The 20,997-nt window shown below is 29.2% G+C and overlaps 1 protein-coding gene across 1 annotated transcript in view; it reads left to right on the forward strand.

The window, feature by feature from the left end:
• Positions 1-20,997, forward strand: part of LOC142321012 (uncharacterized) — a 42,873-nt gene that overhangs the window by 13,288 nt on the left and 8,588 nt on the right. Inside the window, exons 3-4 of the mRNA XM_075359005.1 lie at positions 198-309; positions 4,504-4,769. Of these exons, the coding sequence (XP_075215120.1) occupies positions 198-309; positions 4,504-4,769 (378 nt within the window). The remainder of the gene's footprint in view (positions 1-197; positions 310-4,503; positions 4,770-20,997) is intronic.

The following is a 20,997-nucleotide window of genomic DNA, read 5'->3' on the forward strand; positions in this document are numbered from 1 at the left end:
TTATTTTTATGATGACTATCAGTAATTGGATCAAATAAGTGGTTGGTGTTATAAATTTAGCATGGATCCAAACTGGTTTTTTTACAGACATGCTTTTATTTATGTTGTAAGATGTACTACTGTTTATATGAATATGCATTGTATATTTAAGATTAATAATGTACTATAATTTTACATAAATTTTTTTCTTTTAATAGGAATGAAATTGATGAACTGAAAGCCAAATATACTCAGACTTGTAAGGAATTAGAACAATATCGTGCTCTTCTTCTATTACAGTATGAAATTAATAATTGTTACAGAAATGAGGTGATTATACTTATCTTTGTAATTATTTATAAATTCATGGAAATTTTATTTTTAATTCTTAGAAGGGGTAAATTTGTAGTTTCATAAGATTTTTGGCCTGAAAAATTGAATAAAACAAGCCCCAGGACTGTATTTTTATTAATTTTGAAGAAAATTATTGTAAACCATTAAAAACTGGTGTTGAATACATTTTTTTTTAATGTATAAATTTAAGTACTAATTGATTTCGTATAATTTCAGCTGAATTAAAAATTGTCATTAATTCTTGTTTTCTAGTTCATCTTTTTATTGATCTAATAAAACAATCTCATATGACCCCCCCCCCTGCCAAAAGACAATAAATAGTCCATTGTGGTGACCAGATCATCACAAGGTTCTGACCGCTACTGGGGTCAGGATGAGATAATAGCTCATTTGTGTTAGGTCATATAAATTAAGATACCAATTAATTGCTTTGCCTTCCCTGATCCAGTTTTTCATAAATCTTACGTCATTGTAGATTATGCAAATAATTCCTAACATCTTGACAAAAATGAGGAGGAGTCCTTTTGGATTGCAAAGAACATTCTTATCATGTCAGTAGTAGAACATCTTCTAAAATATGCAGGAAACTATTTTCTAATAAATTTAAGTATACATTTTCCATAAGCAATCTTCAAAATAAGTGGTGCAAAAATATGCTCATCAATAGCACTACACCAAACATTAACAGAAAACCTGTGCTAGAAAATACTTTCTACTGTATCATGTAGATTTTTGAAACTAGATAATTACAAGGGTGAATCAAATAAAAATGGTATTTTTTTTTAATAAATTTAATATACACAATTCATACTTCATTAATTTCTCTACAGTCTTCTGCACGATCTATACATTTCTGCCAACAATTTGGAAGGTTGAATATTCCTTGTTCATAAAAAGTTTGAGGACGAGTTGTCATCCAATTGCGCTTGCGCTCCTCGATGTCTTCATTGTTTTCGAATCATTCCCTTCCAAGCAATTCTTTCGGCACAAACAAACAATAGTCTCAGGGCACAAATCTGTACTGTAGGGAGGGTGGTCAAGGGTTTCGCAGCATTTTTTATAATCTATTCCTCGCCAAAATCGTGGTGTGCTGCCTGTTGTTGTCATGGACATCTCTGTTGGACATACCTCATCATTTGTTTTGTTAGGCAGCTTTTTTGACTGTAAATTGGTACTAGTAAGCAGCATTCACTGTTCGTTGATTGTGGATAAAATCAATGAGTAAAACTCTCTGTGTCAAAAAAAATTGTTGCAATAACTTTTCTGGCTGACAGACGAGTTTTGGCCTTCACTGAGCAGCCCTCATCCTTCCTTCACCACTCCTTAGTCACCATTTCTGACCCGAGTATAATGATGGACCCTTACGTCATCACATATGACAATGCGCCTCAGAAAATCATCCCCTTCTTGCTAAAATCGATTCAAAAGTCTCTCACAGATCTCCAACTTGACCTGTTTTTGATTTTTAGTCAACAACCTTGGGACCCATCAAGCATTCATTTTTCTAAAGTCAAGGTGATCAGTGATTATGGATTGAGCATTCTCATAGCTGATACCTACTTCTGATGCGATCTCTTCAACAGTGAACCAGCGTACACCTTCAATAAGCTCTCAAACAGCCCAGTTGTTATCAGATGTGAGACTTGATCTCGGGCGTCGATCATGATATTTGTTTTCTACACTTTCTTGCCAGCCCTTAAATTGTCTGACCCATGTATACACTCAGTTCTGGGACAGTGTAGCATCCTCAAAATGTTCCTTTAAACGAGTTAAAATTTCCACCGGTTTAATGGCTTCATTAGTTAAAAACTGTGTGATTATATAGATGACAGGTTCTGTCATCTGTTAGATGACTGATGACAGAACCTCTTGCTCATTCAAGGCTATACTGATGATAGAACAGAGTGAAGGAGCTAACCAAGCTGGTTTCCCCTCTAACACACCATTAACTCTCCACTCTGCCATCCAGCTCAGACCTGCTTGCTGTGTAGAATACCAAAATTACCATTTAAATTTGATTTACCCTCGTATTTCACAAATTATTAACATCATCTCTTGAAAAAATTGCCTTATTAATAAATAGAATAGTTTACTTTGTGATAGTTGCCTTTAAGCAAGTGACAGAAATTTAGATGCAGAGGAAATTCTACAAGTATTTAATTTTTAAACTCTTGCAACTAATACGGGAAGAAATTTTCTTTAAAATATTTGCCACAATACACTACATGACAGACATGTTTGACTTAAAATTCATCTACTACTGAGGCTTTGGCTATATTGAACTTTATAAACATGAAAGAAAAGAACCAAATTACATAAGAAATCACCAACTTTACAACTTAATTTAGGTCCGAGAAATTACAGTATAGCTTCTTTTTATTAGAAGAGGTGAAATCTGGGTGGAATCTTTTGCTAGCTGTAACTCAAAAACAAAGAGCTATCTTTCCAGACCTATATTTATATGATTTTTTTTCTGTTATTTTCCCCTGTAGAACATATCATGAAAGTATCTCCATTTTGACACTGTATATATTAGAATTAGAATTTTTTTCAATGCAAAATGTGGTAAATCCTCACTATAGAGAACAGCATAAAAAGCCCTCTAAAATGATTTTTAACCCTTTGCAGTCCTGTGTCGTAATATACTCAACACTCCAAAATTCAGGTCCAGTGGCGTAAACCACTCTACATAATGTAATTCACGTAGCAGTCCAACGTCACGCAATGCTTGACATGATGTTTAGACGTCAGTAAATCTTGAACTGAGCATCGCTCGACATTTCGACAGTTCTCGCTCAACATCATATTCTATTTAGTTTAGCATCAGTTGTTTAATCTGAATCTGTTATTAGTAAACGAACCCGCATATTATTTATTCAACACATATTACACACATATGTGTGAATTGAACATAAACAAGTTAAGGTGCGAAAGATTCGAGATGTTGTCATTGTAATCGAATTCATGATTTCATATTGGAAAATAATATGAATGAGTTTACTAGTGATGTTTCGTCTGTTTAGTGATGGTAGTGACTGCGATCCAACAGTTAATGAAATACTCTTGATTCGCTTTCAGGATCAGAAAGTGACAGTGAATTTGAGGTTAATGGTCTGCCAGTTTGTGACAGTATTGAAGATATTTCTGTGAGTAATACGAATAATCAGATATTTCCATGAGTAATACCGATAATCCTGATAACTATATTGACATACCTTCAGGAAATGGGCCATTCAGTGACACTTGTTCTATGGTCGAGAACAAGTACTACCAATTACTTCATCATGCCTAAAGATCGCTGCTGCTTGTCTGTGACTGCTTATTCGCAGCTAACCATCAAACTAATGGCCTTTCGCCTATCTACCACCCGGGAACATGCCCTGTTTCCCTCTGCCAGGCTTCCAGTTCATAGGGACAGGGATGGCTGTATCATGCTTATCTATTAATTTGGTAGTAAATGCATTGTATTGTCATGACCACAGCATTCAAAATTTGAAATCAATTTTTTATATCAAATCTTTTACAATACTTCATCAAGTCATTTAGTTTGCATCAAAATAAGTTTAAAAGTCAAAGAAGTTCATTGGTGAAATGTAATTTCAACTTGAATTGACTTAGTAAGTTGAAATAAAGGCTTGATTTGTTCCAGTTCTGAATCACACTGTAGCTAATTTTGACAGATTCAACTTAAAATTTAGACTAGCTTTGATTTATATTTATCTTTTATGTTGGTATGTAGTTCAGATCTTTTATTTATCTGGAATATTTTGGTTATTGCACTTGAAACTTAAAAATTGTTTCCATTATTGATGTAATATTTTTAGTAATTGCTTTGTTAGATTGATAGATTTATTACAAATAACTATTGCTTTTCTTTCCTATAAATTACTTTTTAACACTTTTTTGTATTAACTAATTCCCCATAAAAATTTTCATATTTGTGCATGGAAACGTAATCCTTTAATACTGTAGTATATGAAAACTGTCAAATCTGACTGAGGTTTGAACTTAGAACTTTGCAGATGAAACAGACATTACAACTCCATCACAGCGGTCAACAATTAGAAAATGTTATTGTTTTCTTATTAAATACTTATTAATTGTAAATTATTGTAAAGAAATTACTATTACTAGGTTGTAACTAAATTTATATATATTTTTTCTTTTTAGATAAAAAATCTTACTACACGTCTGAATGAAAAGTGTAAAATAGCCAACCTTGTCAGTAATTCTTTAGCTCTACCCAGTTGGAATGAACAAAATAATTTGAAAAATGGAAATAAAATTTTGGAGCATAAAGATGATTCTGATACTGATCAGCAAGAACAATCTACCCCTCTTCCATCACCTAGGCAATCACCCTGTATTTGTAATAATTCATACAATAAGTCATCTGAAGTTAACACTCCTGAATTACGAACAGTTTCAACATCTACGTAAGTAACTATTATAATATATTTTATACTAGTGTATGGAATAGAACATAAATTTTTCTAGGAGTATATAGAACAATAATGTAAATTTAAATACTCTGGAACTTTTTTAACATCGGACTACTTAATGATTGCCCAATGTAACTGCCAGTTTTCAGTATGTTATCTGCAATATATATTAAGTTGCTAAAATCTTTTTGAAAATTAATAAATTAAAGTGCTGGAGAAATAGCTGTTAATAAAATTTTGATTTAAAAAATTAAAATAAGTTTATGGCTAATTTTTTAAATAAATTAAGCATTTTACAACAGTCAAAAATACCAAATAAACTGCTTTTTACCAATTAATAAATTGTGCTATTAGTGGTTTTTTTGTTTCATTTTTGTGAATTTATTAAGGTGCTACTAGGTAATGTCACGTTGATATATTTGGTTCTAACTCTAGTTATGAATATAAATGAAGGGATTACAATTTAAAAAAAAGCGTTATATACATCTTATTACAGACCCCCAATTTGCTACAAAAAAGTAATAAAATTAAACTAATTCAGTTCATTATGATCTATATAAAAAAAATTCTTTTGTGATTTAGAGCTTTATACTTACATTTTTGCCTAATTTTTGTAAGTGGTGGCACAAGATATTATGTTAATAGACAATCGTTTTGTTGTAAAAAATGAAATTAAAAGAAAACACACAGGTAACATAATTTAAAAAATTTAATTGAGTTTTGTTTAAATTGGAACTCTATATGTGCTTTATAATTCAAATTATTCTAAGTTGTCCAGCTAATTTGAAATCGTGTTAGCATATCTTTCTATTTGCTAAAGAAATAATTGTATGATGATTCAGTAAATTTCTGGTTCATTTACTGATAAAATTGCTAATTATTGCACAAGTAGTTTTGTCACTTGACTCTTAATCTGTTCAAAAATTGAACTACAATAAATTATTAATTACATGCTGATTTACAACTGATTCTCTAACAATTTACAAAGTTTCAAAGCAGTCTTGCTGACTCGATAAATATTTCCCTAGCAATTACTTTTTTGTAGTAGAATCTTAGGAAACAGATAACCCACAAGTTATCCACAGCAAAAGGTGGGTTACTGGATCGAGAAGTGGAAGCTAGAAAGGTTGTTGGCACCAAAAGATGTGGTTATTTAATTGTAATATATATAATATTATTAAACATATTATATAAAACAGTAAAGTATTATATTTTTTATTATGACCGAAAACCTTAGTATAGCACATAGTTCCTTTTGTAGTTAAACATGAATGGTGTATTTTATGTATTCCTTTTCTGAAAATTTAATTTTTATACGATTGTATAATTTTTAACCTTTCTTTTTACTATATTTATTTCTAATAAGTTTAAAACTATTTTTCATACTTGTTGTAATTTTCTCTTAAAATAAAAGTGTTTCAGTTTTTTGTCTAAAAAAAGTGTTATTGGTATTTAAATTCTTTTACCTTTCACTCATTATTGAAGCTACAACACTTTCAGTAAATTTAGAGATGGAAAAAGTTGAAAGATTGTTTGAGAGTTGATAGAATTAAGAACTCTTATTAATCTGTTTTAGGCATTGTTAAAATATTTAGGCATTTATTATGACAAAAGTTTTTAATTGCTGAGAGGAACTAATAAATGTTATGTTGTTTTTATTGTTCTTTGAGTGCATGAGCCTAAATCTAATTTACACTCTGATGTTATTTACTTTCATTAACTGAATACTCTAACATATTAATAATACAGAAATTCTTAGTTTTTGGGCCGTAACATAACCATCAATGATTATGCTAACCATCAATGCTTATTGGCCCTGAAAACTAGAAAATTATTACTTTTTACTCGGAGCTCAACATTATCTCTAAAGCATTGAATTCCAGGTACAACTTATTGGTATTTACACTTTAAGTGACAAATTATATAAATATGTATTTATGTAAGTAAGGATACAATTATTTGTGATTCAGTTAGTTCATTGTGATATCAAGTTAATAAGGTGATTTTATGTCTTGAATTCATTTTCATCTACTTTGTGATGATTAATATGAATGCCTAGCAGTTTTTTTTAATCTCATAAATCTTTTATATTTAGTAAATTTATTTCCTTCCAGTTTACGTAATTATAAAATTAAGTATTTATATATTTGTGATGTGTAGACGGCTCAATTAGGATATTGAGGGACTAACAACTAAAAATGTTTATGTAATTACAATTTATTATCTTAAGAACATAAATAAAATAAGACAGATCAGTAATAATAGAAATGACAATAGTTATAATAATAATTAACATCAATAACACAGGTTAAAAAAAAATAATAATTGGGAACTGAGATAAACGTTTGTGAATTAGAATGTATTTTTTATGCTGAATCTTAAAATGAACTCAGTTTTTCTTCTTCACCCCCAGATTTTTAGTTATGACCCTTTAAAATATTGAAAAACATTTTAAATAATAGAATACAAAAATAATAATAATTATTACAATTAAAATTTCTACCTTTATTTTACAGACATTTATGTTTATCTTAATTTTTTTTCTTATTTTTCTTTTGCGTTCAGTGAAGTCTTCCTCTTTTTATCATCTAGCAGTAGTTACTCATAGATTCATCCCATCTGCCTTGATATCATTGTTCTATCTGCAATATATTTTGGTGGAACCTTTCTCCTTGTTGGTTTCTGATGTCACCCAAGAGAACAAGTCCAAATCAAAATGTAAACAATGAATTTTTAATGACATTCTGCAGCCTAAATTTTTGTAGTTCACTAAGAGTTCATTCATCAGGCCTATTTTTATGTGTAGAGATGATAAAATAATATTATCTGCTTTGACAAGGGGAACATTTTCTTTCTTGGGGTAAACTGATTTCTTTTTAGCCAGTCTTTAACTGCATAGTGTTTATCCATAGCCTGACTCTCTCGTAGATTGCACATCATTTATATTGATACATATCATCCTCATTCATCCTCTGAAGTAATACCTTACGGTGGTTCCAGAGGCCAACAGAAAGAGACTGAGAACAAGTCTATGACATTCAGCTCAGCAATGATTCGCCATGAGTGTTCATCATACATAATAGCTTTTAAAATTTTTGACATACTTTCAAGATGTGAACCTAGGAGTTCTGCATGTTGTTTCGACAAATACAAGTCACAAATTAGACCATTCAGTTCTGCTTGAGTGGTAAGGTGAGGTTCAGTATTTGATTCTTCTGGAATATATTTAATATCTATTGAAGTTGAGGATTTATCAGTTGAGCCTTCTGGGGACAGGAATTTCTTTACAAGAAGTTGGAACAATCAGAATTGGTAAATCAACACCATGAAGTACTTGTCTCATAACTGAACAAACATTTGGGTATGCAATTCTGCTTTTATTGTTTGAATTGAAACCGATAACATTTTTTAAGCAAAAATAGCAGTCGTCATAATGGTAGGCTCTCACCAAATCATAGGTACACCAAAAGGCAAATGTTCTTTTTTTATTAGCACAGCATGTTTTTTTGCATAGCACTTGATGCATGCCTCATGTGGAGCCCAGGATTTTGTACTCCCAAGGGACAGTCAAAATAATGTTTGTAAGCAGTTTCACCAGGTTTGATACTGGTTTTCGTTGACTGTTCTTGATGAATTCTCTGCAAATGTAACAAAAAATATTTGGAGAATTTTTACAAGCCCAATTTTTATTCATTGTAATATTCAAAATGTTTTAATGAATGAAAATAAACTGAAATATTATTGAAATAATTAATTATAAAAGTAATTAATTTATAAATACTTACATACTTCATAAAATTGCTTCACCATGGAGTGTAATAAAACACAACCTGAAACACATACACACATGCGCACACCCAACTTAAACAAATCTTAATGTTCAATAAAATAATACCAAAAGTTGAATCTGTAATAAAAATCTTTCACTAAATTTATGGTTTCACTTATGAAACAGTCTTTATAATGTGTGTATCATAGATCTACTTCCACAACTAAAGAATACAACAATACATACCAAGAACTGAACTAATACTGAAAAATTTTTCATCACGTTGAATTACTCTTATTTGACTCACTGACATGTCTATACCTGTCTAGCTTGATATTAAATGACATCATTCAACTGTTATGTATCAAATATTGGTCTACAGCATGCACCACAATACAAATGAAATACAAATGTGATGTGAATAAGCAAACATATAGATATAGTAACTTATTTGTATTGTTTGTTCCATGAATGATGGAACAAATAAATTTAAGGGGATGTAACTTAAGAATATTATGTGATTGGTTTTTTTGGAATACATAGTCAGATTCAGCATATAAAATACTATATAGAACACCTACTCCCTTTTCAGTTCCAAATTTTATGTTGACCAGTGTAATAATAAATGTCAGTAATATTAATAATAGTAAACAATGATTAGATACAAATAGAATTTAAAGTAGTCAGGATTTATTTACAGGTAATTAAATTGTAAAAGAATTCAGTCCCATTGACAAAAGACATTGTGACTGCTAATATTTACACCTTTAACAACTGGTATTTAATTACTACAAAGTTGAAAAATTTTGAAAATAAAAATGTTATAAATGTAAATTTGAATATCCTTAGTAGTTGTCTAATTCCTCAAGAAGTAATTTTAATGACTAATGTGGTTAATCTATAATACAAATTTATTAGGACAATTGCGAAAATCAGTATTAAAAACATTGTATTAACTTTTATCTTTTTCAGAACGAATATTGAGAATGCATAATTAGTAGTTTGAAATAGACCGCAGAAAGGTTTTCATTTGAATGTAACATTTATTGTTTATAGTAAATTAGAAAATAAGATAGTAAGATTTTTTTTAATCACCATTTATATCAATTACTATTTATTTATAGGCAATAACACTATGCTTTAGTATAAATACATTTTTACGTTAAAATCTTGTCTTGTTCATTAAATTAAGAAAATAAATTTTAAAAAATGAGATAAGTATGCTATGTATATGTTATTACAGTAATAATTCATTCAGTGGTTTATGATAAATTTTCTTTTCTGCTTAAACTAAAGAATTTCAAATAAATTATTCATCAAAATAACTCATTCGATTTTAATCAAAGCACTGTTAGGCATTTATTAAAACTTGGCTAGTTTAAAAAGTAAAATTAAAATGGAGGCTACTCCATTAAGATATTAATGCTACACAATATTATCATTATAATCATAATCCTTTTTGATAATAAGTAAAATTGAACTGTAATATTTGCTTCTGGAGCGCAAAGGACAGTTTACCAGTGCTGCCATTTCTGATGTAATCTAGATAATATGTAAAATTTGCCAATATTTAATTGCAACTAAGTTGTAATTAAATAGTTTTGTGTAAGACTACACTTCATCCTCATTCATAATACCTTATGGTGGATGTGGAAGCTAAATAGAAAAAGAAAGATTGCGCTTGCATTTTGGTTTGAAAAGGATGTATCATTTACACTTTCTGCTGAATGTAAAATAATCACTCAGTTATTTAATTTTTTTGCATAAAAGGCTGCTAAAATTTATTAACATTTAACATAACTTTTTCTGCTAAAAAAGTTATGAATAAAGTGGGAAAAGAAGTGATGATTTTCATAATAATGAGTGAATAGCCACCTGTTATCAACATAAAATATCCAGAAATTTGAAGATAAAATAGGTTTAAATTAGAATTAATAATTAGTGAATTTCATGATTCATTTCTAAAACATTACCTTTATGAAAAATATGGAGGGAAGGGGATATTGAGAAATTAACTTGTGATAGCTATAAAAAATTTGCTACCTTGACAAACATTTACACAAAAAAATTGATAGCTGGAACCCAATCATTTCTCATGCATCATGATAACTCTAAATTGATAGCTGGAACCCAATCATTTCTCATGCAACATGATAACTCTACACTGCATTGACCACAGATGAAACATGCATACAGTGCCAGAATTAATAACCACTGTAATGATCACATGGACTAACCATAAAAAAAAATTCAGAACATCAACATAAAAAAAATGGCAGCCATTCTCTGTATGTTGTGGCACCCATTCTCTGTAACTAGAAAGTACTATTTCCCATTAGCTTTTGTGACCATAAAGGTAAATGCTTAATGTGAAATTTTGAAAAAAATCACATTAGTTGTGAAAATATAAACTGAGGAATATTGACACAAGAAGCCTACCTATTACATAAATTACCTATCTGCAAGGAACTCTGAATATACAGATGTTGTAACTTGATATCAAAGGCTGTATCTGTTTGAAGTTTAGACACATCTTTAAAAAACTCAAGAGTGGTAGCTGCTTAGTGCAAACCACTACCACCTGGGTATAAGTTGAAAAGTGTATCTTCCTGAAAAATACATTTCATTATGATGATGATGACAAGATTCAAGTTGCTGTGATGTAGTAAAGACAACTAGCATAGATCTATGATACCAAATTCAAGAAAGTCATTCCCAGGCTTACTAAATACATTTGGGTAAGACATGAATATGTTTAAAAATTAATAATTCTGTTTTGTAAAAGTAGTGTTACTCAGCTTTAAAATATTGATAAAAAAATGCGTGCTTTGTCTCTTAAATATATTTGTATCTTATATTTTAATCTTTAATTGTTATCTTTTTAATACCTCTATGAAATGGGTTTGAAAGTAAGCAAGATAACAGTAATTAAGATAATCTGGAAATGTTAGTTTGTATTAACAGCTCTATAACTTAATTATAAAACTTATTATTTACATATTCACCATTTGATCTATGTTATACTGGGAGAAATTGTCCTACAAAGGAACCTAACAAACTGGTCGTAGAAAAAATTCAAATTTAGAGATAGATGTTGAGGGTAAATTTGAGAGAATTAGAATTGAGAAGACATGGGATATTGTTAAAATAGTGTAAATAACAGAGAAAGAACAGGTGGGAATAGTCATCTTCTTAGTTATATGTTGTGAAATAAGATAATAATTATGGGAATAAAAGAGTGAATGACGGGAATAAAGATTGAAAAATTCATGAGAAAAGTAACACGAAGGAAGATGTAGAAAGATTTTGTAGAAGTTGATCTAAATAAAACAGATCTAAGTAATGAAAAGGAAGTATTCTGCAAGAATTGGAGCTAGCTAGTGAAGAATAGTGACTGATCTCATGTGAAAATGGAAAAAGTTCTGTGTAATTATTAGTTGAAGTAGCTTCCTCCTTGTTCTTCTGTCTCTTTGCACTATAGTAACGCTGTTACAGTAAATTCTCTCTCATTGTGTTATTAATCATGTGGAATACTTCTGATTGTTTATGGTAACTGATTGACGATTACCTTTCTAGTTATTTGCTGATCTGTAAATATGAATGTATGTCCAGAGGCTTATAATTTTTAATAATTAGCCAAAACAGTGCTGTGAATGCATGTGTGTTTGTGCTAATAGTTTTTACTTCAAATTGTATCTTTTTTTAATCTCACAAATATTAGCTACATAAACCTGATTATTTAAAATTAAAAGTTGTGTAAGTATTTTAAAAATATGTTGATATAATAATTAAAAACTTAATTTTTTTACAATTCACATCATACTTACTATGAAAAACTTTTAATTTAAAGTGAATGAAACTTTAAATGTGATTCTGTTTGGCATCAAAAATGTATGTGTAATGTAAGGATTTTTTTTTAGGCGGTTTGTTTTAGATTTCAAATATATGTTTGTAGTATTAGTTATAATATTTTGTCTTTACTCAACTGAATATATGATCCTTAGATTAGCTATTTTATTTGTGTGTTTATTTTTAATAGCTGTGTTACAAATCTGTTAGTGTATTGTGGTGGTGTGTCTACTTGCTTGTACCTTGTATTGTATAAACATTAGGGCCATCCAATGTCTATTAATCATTTCATTTGTTTATTAAAATATAAATTTGAATTGAAAATTTATAATAAACTTTTATAAAGCTTCTGTACCCAAAAACATTTAATACAAACTTAACAGTTTACTACAATTATAAGATCAGTTCAATTTTTTAAGCTTTTATACTGGACATGCAATTTTGTCATTCCTTATATATTTCAAAGAAAGCTCGAAACAGTTGCACAACACAACTAATTGTCAGATTCCTCCTTGACTTTTTGTAAACCATAAGTTTCAAAAACTCCCTCCTCCTTTAATTATATACACATATTTTTAATTTTATTAAATGAAGAAAGTGAGGGAGAAAATGACTTTTTTACTTTTTTTGGCACAGAATGCTCAGAGATTCTTGTATAGATAAAAAAGTCACATCTGAAATTAAAATATGGAACAAACAACTAGAAATCTATTGTAGATTACCATAATCAATAAATCTAGGTGACCCTAGATATATTAAATATTTTTGACTCTAAATATGTAAAGAAGCAATGGAGACATGGAGAATTTTAACTTAACAATTCAATATATGCCTAATGTCGCCTATGTTCAATGGGCTTGGCACATTGATATGCAATACTATATTTGGTTCAGTGAAGAAGACATTTGGAATTGGCCGTTGTTCTAATTTTTTTCCTAATAAGGTAACATAATCTGTATATTATTGAACATCACCAAACCATTTTTAAAACCAGCTCAAATCATGTTATACTATCAACTATTGTTTGCTTATGGCACCTTGCAGATGTAAAATTAATTACATTAATACATGATGCCCTACATTATTTCAAAATATTTATGTCAAATTGTTAGATTAGCACTCATAGTATTGACTATTTGTGATCACGTGCATATCTAATTTACAATTAAAAAAAGGATTTTATATATCATTGTATCCCAAAAAAACAAATGTGTTCCTTCTATTTTCATTGATATGAATTTCTTTTATTGTTTTGCATAATTTTGTTGATATTTTACTGTAATAAACTGATGTCATCTAGAGAAACTATTAGAAATAGTACATTTAAACAGTATTACAGAACTCTCAAATTTATATTTGTCAGTAACAGCTCTGAATATGAGATATGTCAATAATATCTATCCTTAGAGCTTAGAAATAAAAATACCTCCCATATTCAGTTTTAGTTCTTAGCTCTTACATTTTTAAAAAATGATCCTTGTGACTCAACAAACTTAGCCCAGTGCTTTTCTGATCGTTCAAAATGTTTTTGGAAGTCTTGTTATGAAATTGGTTTCAACCATATCATAACATTTTTGTTATGGCCTCTAGGTCACATATCACAGTTTGAAGTACCATTTTCAGTTTAGCAAAAACTACAAATTTCATTGAATAATTGCTTGCGTAAGATATTTGATGAGCCTAGGAATTGCTTTTGATACAGTTCAACCTGCATATTCTTGAAGACATCAAAGCAAACATTTCTTCTCTCACTTTAGCTCAGGAAACCCTTTTATTCTTTGCATACAAAATAAATTTTATAAAATTAATGTTCTGTACCATGACCAGTTATCTACTATTATCAGTAATTTCTGCTAACCAATGATTTTTCATGAACATATTTTTAATTATTCAAGAATATCAGTATTTCAGCTTGCTGTTACTTAACTTGAAAGTTGAGCACTTTTTATTGAGTCGTACACCTCAAATTCTTGCTGAATTTTACATATCCTTTTAGTTTGGGTGGGTATCATTTGAACTTAAAACTAAATGCATTGGCGTTGTACAACAAGTACTATCAAGTACAATACACTAATATGACAAAAGCAATCAACACAATTATACCAAAAAAAACTGCGAAACTGACTGATTTTCCCAACTTGTTGAGAAAAGAATTACCAGGTATGTTTAGCAAGATTAACTGCAGTATTTTGCCTACTGAGCCTCTAGAGTCCTACTGGATCCAGTGAAAAAACCCACTAAGGTTGGGTATTCTTTCAACATACCTTACATAGTAACCTCATATTTAGACATATTTAACAACTGGCAGCTTTCACTAAATATAAAATTTATTAATCAGCCAAATTGTTTTGTTTAATTTGGTTTACAAATCTGTAAAATGGGAAAACCCTTACTGACTTGCTCATTACTAATTCTTCCATTTCCTGAAAAGCTAGACAGCTGAAACTTTGCATTCTTAGCCATGAGGATATTTAGAAGTAGGAAGAGATTTTTTAAAATTATTATTAATATATATCCTAAGAAATTAAAATAAAAGGGAGTTGAAAGGAGGTGTTCAGACTAGAAATGGAAATCATTTTTAAGGAGTGTTATTAATAGATTTCATAGTTATAGTTTCCATTTATTTTGCTACCCAGTTCTGATAGTAACCAGGACTTTAGCTTGGGAAATAATTTCTATAATGTATGAAGAAAGGTCCTCTCTTTTACATATCACAAGGATGAGGAAGGATAACCATAGATCTATTACCAAATTCCTATTGGTTTTTCTAACATATTAAATAGAAACTAAAAATTTAACATGAAATTCTATGAAATGCATTTCAGGAGTTACCTGAAATACAAAGTATATTTACAAATTTTATCACTTTTGGTATTTTAATACTCCTCTATAACTTTACTCTATATTGAGTTGAAGCATTGTATATAATTAAATTTTTTACAAAATCTGGAATGTTAATTTGTAGCTAAGCAATATTTTTCCCACACTTTCTTTTGGCTGCAACTTGTGTAAAGCATCTAAGTGTAGGAGGTACAATTAGTTAGAGTTACTCTTTGAAAGTAATGATTTCCATTATACATCCAGTCGATGGAGAACAGAGTGAAGGTGTTATTTGAAGGGCTGAATATCATTTGATTCTTAAGGACCTAGCATGCCGATGTACTTGACTGAGTAAGAAAGAACAGTGGGAAATCATTTCATTTTTTTACTTCCCCTAGAAAGGCTCATATGGTATGTTTGATGTTCTTAAATTTTTTTTTTTTTTGGGAGTGTCTTGTTCTATACAACAAAAAGTTGTAAATTGTATTATACCTGTTAATATGACAGGTATTCATGGGGATAATATGTAATAAAAATGATAGATTTATGATAAATATAATAAAAAAGTTGTTTTTTTTTATAGGTCCTTTACTGTTATCAGTATTTGTTACATGTATGAAGATTGTAATTACACATCAAAACATTCTTCTCACTGTGAAAAGAATACATCATTGAAGACAGTTTTGTCAACTGCTTCTTGCAGTATTAAAATTACTCCATTGATATCTGAAAATTCAAATGAAATTACAGGTTCTAAATCTGTTTCTCAGATTAAAGCATTAGATAGAATACGTTCAAGCTCATCACCTAGTGAAAATAGTAGATTTAACAGTAGAGAAAATATGTCTTTCTTGTTTAAAGTCAGGAATTTTCAGAAATCCAAATCAGACAGCTTTACGTACCGTAAAGATTTCAAACAGTTTAAAGGAAATGAACAGTGCTTAAAAAAATTCTGTTTCTCTAATTCAACGGCTGGCAGTCAGCCATATTTTTGCAATAAAAATTGTCATGAAGTATATCCAGCTATTGTACATTCAACGGAATTTTCAATAAAACAAAAAAAAATATATCTTCGAAATGGTATCTCTAAATTAATAAGTAGTAGAAGTGTTGAAAGTATACAAGATCAGTATTCTGCTGGTAAATGTCATTATTGTAGAAGTATTAGTTTTAATGTTAATGTGGAAGTAGATAGTGATATTAATCAGAAATCAGTGTCTGAACAAGAAGTGAGTAAATCTGTTAAAGTTTTATCAAAGCAAGACTGTGCTGGAGCATGTCACTGTTACCTGGAATCTAAAAAACAATCAACTGATATTGCTGATGAAAATATACAGACTTCTCTTGTTCAGCAGAAGTTAAATCTTAACACTAAATTGAATTATGGAAAAAATGAATTAAATGAAATTGTAACTAAAAAATCTACCATCAAACATAAAAATGATAAAATTTTGTTAAACACTTCAAGTGAAGGAATATGTCACTGTGTTTCAGTTAAAGGTAGTTTCAGGAAAGTAATTGAACAAAGTCCAAATGATGTCAAAACTAACATGAATGAAAATTTTACTGCTTGTACTGGTACAAATTATTGCTCTGTAGACTCTCAAAAACATCTATGTCCTGAAGGAGAAGTTTTCCAGAAGTGTGTTTTTGAAGAGGAAACGGATAAAAACTTAGAAAATTTACAAACACTTACTATTGCTGCCACTTACCCTCATTCACCAGAGTTTCAGTATGTTTCAGGACCTGTTTTAAATAAAATGATTAACCTCAAATCTATTTCTATAAACAAGCCAAATGAGGCTACTGAAATGCAAGATTATGTAAAGGAAGATGATTTGGAAACAGTTTCTAAACAGTACACAAAAGAAAATTATAAATATTTTGAGAACCCTAATAATATATATTTTCCTGAATGTCAAGAACAGTCAGATAAAAAAAATATTCAGATATCTGCTACATTACAAAAGTCAAATGAAAATATTAAAAATGTTTTTGAACGAGTCAATAAAGACATTCATCAAAAATCTTTCCCAAAACATGATGTAAGTAGAAGTATCAAAACTTCCCAGAACCTTGATGGTCAGCATTCTGTTTCTCAAGGGTCTGTAAACCATTCAGTTCTTAGTTCAGGTAAAAAAAAATTAGAGAAATTTGTTCCAGAACAAAAATCAAATAGAACTGTTAAAGCAAGTGAAGAACAAAAAAATATAAATGCTCCTGCAAAATTTATTGATCAGCAGGGAATTAGTCAATCATGGAAAAAACATTTTAATTCTATTTCAAAAGAATTGAAGAAATATGAATGTTTCAGAAATAATCAAAATAAAATTACCCAACAGGCTCAGAAATCAGATAAAGGAGTAATTATTCACAAAATTAATCTAAAGAAGTCTAGAAAATCTGTCATTGAACAGAAAACAAAACAAAGTAAGATCTCAGTGAAACAAAGTACTGATTTACATTATTGTACAAATTTTAAAAAACATTCTTGCAATTTACAAGTGGAGAATGAAGAAGGGACATTATTAAATAAAGATAAATCAAGAGTTAATGCTAACATTTTCAAGGAACAAGGAAGAGATTGTACTGTTCAGAAGTATTTTCCTAGATGCAAAATTGATGAAAATGTCCTTTCAGATAAAACTGATAATACTGTTAAATGTTGTTTTTCTCAAGAATTTCAGAAGAATCCACACCCAATTAATACAAATGATAATTGTATACAGAAGCCTGTTTTGGAAAAAAATTCAGAAATATCTGATCAAACGAGCCGTGAACAAATAAATAAAAATGTTTCTCAGAAACCTGATCAAAACCAGGAATCAAATGTAATTGTTATGTTACAGAAAAATGGTTGTGCTAATCAACATTGTTATTGTACAAGATTTCAGAAGCATTCACACCCTAGTGCAATTAAAGAAATCACTCTGAATTCAGTTTCTGTACAAAAATCAAATAAAACTACTGGAATTAGTATTAAACAAGCAGCAAAAGATATATCTGCGACATATTTTCCTGACCAGGATATTAAAGAAAGTGATATATGTGTACAATGTTATAATATTCTCAGTGATGCAAACATTTTATCACATTGTGATCATTTTGAAACATGTAATTATTCTTCAGAAGAAAATTCATCCCATATAGATGAAGAAAATAAAGTTAATTCTCAAAAATGTGTTCTTGAACATAGGAGAAATGTAAATTTAAAAATTAGTCTAAATGAAAATATTTCTCCATGCCATTGTTGGCAAGAATTTTTAAAGCATTCCTCTCTTTATACAGATGAATATTTACAGAGGCCAAATGTTGATTATAAATCAAATGGTAATGTTAATCTTGATGAAGGTGCTGATGAAAAATCTAATCTTGAACAAGAATTGAATGAAAGTTTTGATAGCTTTCCTTTGTATGTCTCGACTGATGGATATTGTCATCCTTTAAAATTTCAAAAGGATTGTCATGTGAGTGAGGAAATTATTCAGCAATCCCCAGCAGAACTAAAGTTAAATCTTGCTATTAAAATATTTAAAGATCAGTTAAATGATGAAGCTGTTTCTAATACAGATATTCCTGAGCAAAAATCAAATAAAGAATGTAGTGTTTATCAGGGACAACATTTTTTTACTATGTGTAATTATTCTTCCTCCTGTAAAAGAATTCAGTATGTAAGTAGCAGGCAGTACAATATATCATTCACTGAATTCTTTTTTTATCTAATCCTTTTATAAGAGAATCAAAAGTTTTGTTTTGATAAATGTAATGCATGTGCAGAAAGGAGCACCAAAAACATTATTGTGTAAAAACTTAAATTAGCTTTAATTATTTGCTTTTATGCATTCTAATTTTTGTCTCCTACATCATCTTTTATCCTTACAGTTTCTTCCATTATTAAATTAAATAAACTTGGATTTCCTTAAAGTGTTACCCTCAGCCTTAGTTTCCCTTCTTTTAAGGATTTACCATTGCCTTCCTTTTTCCCTTCCAGTTCAAATTAAAAACTTTTAATTTTAAATTTATCAGCTTACACAGTTTTGAACATTAAACAACATCATATTTAAAATGCCTTATAGATTTTATTATTCTACTTAACCATTTCTTACACATAATGTTTTTTATTTTCTACATTTTATCCCTAAAGCATAGTCAGATACTTAAAAAATTATTTTCTCAATTTCAAAAGCCGACATTCATGAAGATTTATTCAATTAAGGCCTCTTAAAGAAAGAAACTGCTTTTTTAAAACTTATCTTAATAAAATTATATTAATTCATATAATATGAGGTGTAATCAAGGAATTTTGGAAGATTAATATTTTTACATTCTATTATTATGTAGATTAATTAATCTAAAAATTATTTCAATTTTATTTTAGTTTTACTTAAGATAGTTGTAATTTTTGTTATAATAAGTAACTTTGTTTAATTATTTCATTAACAGAAAAAAATTGAAGATAAACAAAAGAGAGACGTGAAAGCAGTAATAAATGCACCTGATTTATATAATGGATGCAGGAATAAAGTACATTATTTATTAGCTCCCTGTGAAGACAAAAGTTCCTCTTGGACTTTTAGCTGTTGTACTCATTTGAAAGATGAGAAGAAACCTCTTGATTCTAGAACATTTGGCAAAAAAAATCAAACTGCTCTCTTTAAAATTTATATAAGAGATGTTAAATTAAATGAGCAATCATTAAAAGAACTACAGTAGGTCTATTTATTATATAATGGTATATAAATATTAATTACATTTTATTAGAATCTAATTAATGTTGTTCCTGGATTTAAATTTATTTAATGTTAATATTTTGTGTAAAAAGTTTTAAATGTGAACCAAACCCTTTAACCAAAGTTTTTGGCACTGTAGGTAAGGTGATTTGAGAAATTTATCATTATATTAGGGTTGGGTAAAACGTTTCTTGTATTCTCTTTCTTTCTTAGGATCCCTTGAGTGCTTTCTAAATGTTACATATTATTGAGTATTTTTAGAAAGGTTATGATTACATTAGTTTATTTATTTAAAAGTTATTACCTTGAAAATGAGTAAAAATAAAGAAGAAATCAATATGTTTTAAAATTCTTTTGCAAAAAACAACTATGTAACTCTGAATGTTAAAAAAATTTGTAATGTTTGAGGAAAAGATGCAGTATCGTATATATGGCACAAAGTAGTTCAAGTGTTTTAATCTGAAAATTTTGCAGTCATATGTAATGCTCATATGTAGTTACAATGACATGTATGTATGTGAATCATAATATTATTGTAAAACTCTGAAGGAGGAGAGTTAGAGTTACAGTTTTTGGACTCTTTTTATCCTATTTTCCAGCTCAAATTACATAGAAAACCACAAACTTTACTCCTTAATTTTGGTCCCAAAAATTACAATAGGGCTTCTTTTTATTCGAAGAGCTGAAATCAGGACAAATCTTTTGCTTTTTGTACCTCCAGACCTATGTTTAAAAGGAGGAAGTTTTTTCATTATTTTCACCAGTAGAACATGTCCCAAAAGTGTGTTTCTTTGCAAGACACTCTGTATAATAGGAATATCAGAAGTGGATAAGTTGACTACAGATAAAAAGGAAACTACCCGAACATTTGGCTTCACAGATCAAATATGGTGAAATCTTGACCAGAGCATCATCGCAGAATACGTAATTAATTCAATATTAATAAATAGTATAGCAAAGTTGCATTCTAGTAGAATGTAATCATATATGACATTTTTTTTTTTTTTTCATTTACTGCTTGTTGTTTGTTTCCACATTTAGTTATTTGGCAGAA

This window comes from Lycorma delicatula, chromosome 3 (genome assembly GCF_047948215.1).
Source record: "Lycorma delicatula isolate Av1 chromosome 3, ASM4794821v1, whole genome shotgun sequence".
In the NCBI taxonomy this organism is placed as follows: Eukaryota; Metazoa; Arthropoda; class Insecta; order Hemiptera; family Fulgoridae; genus Lycorma; species Lycorma delicatula.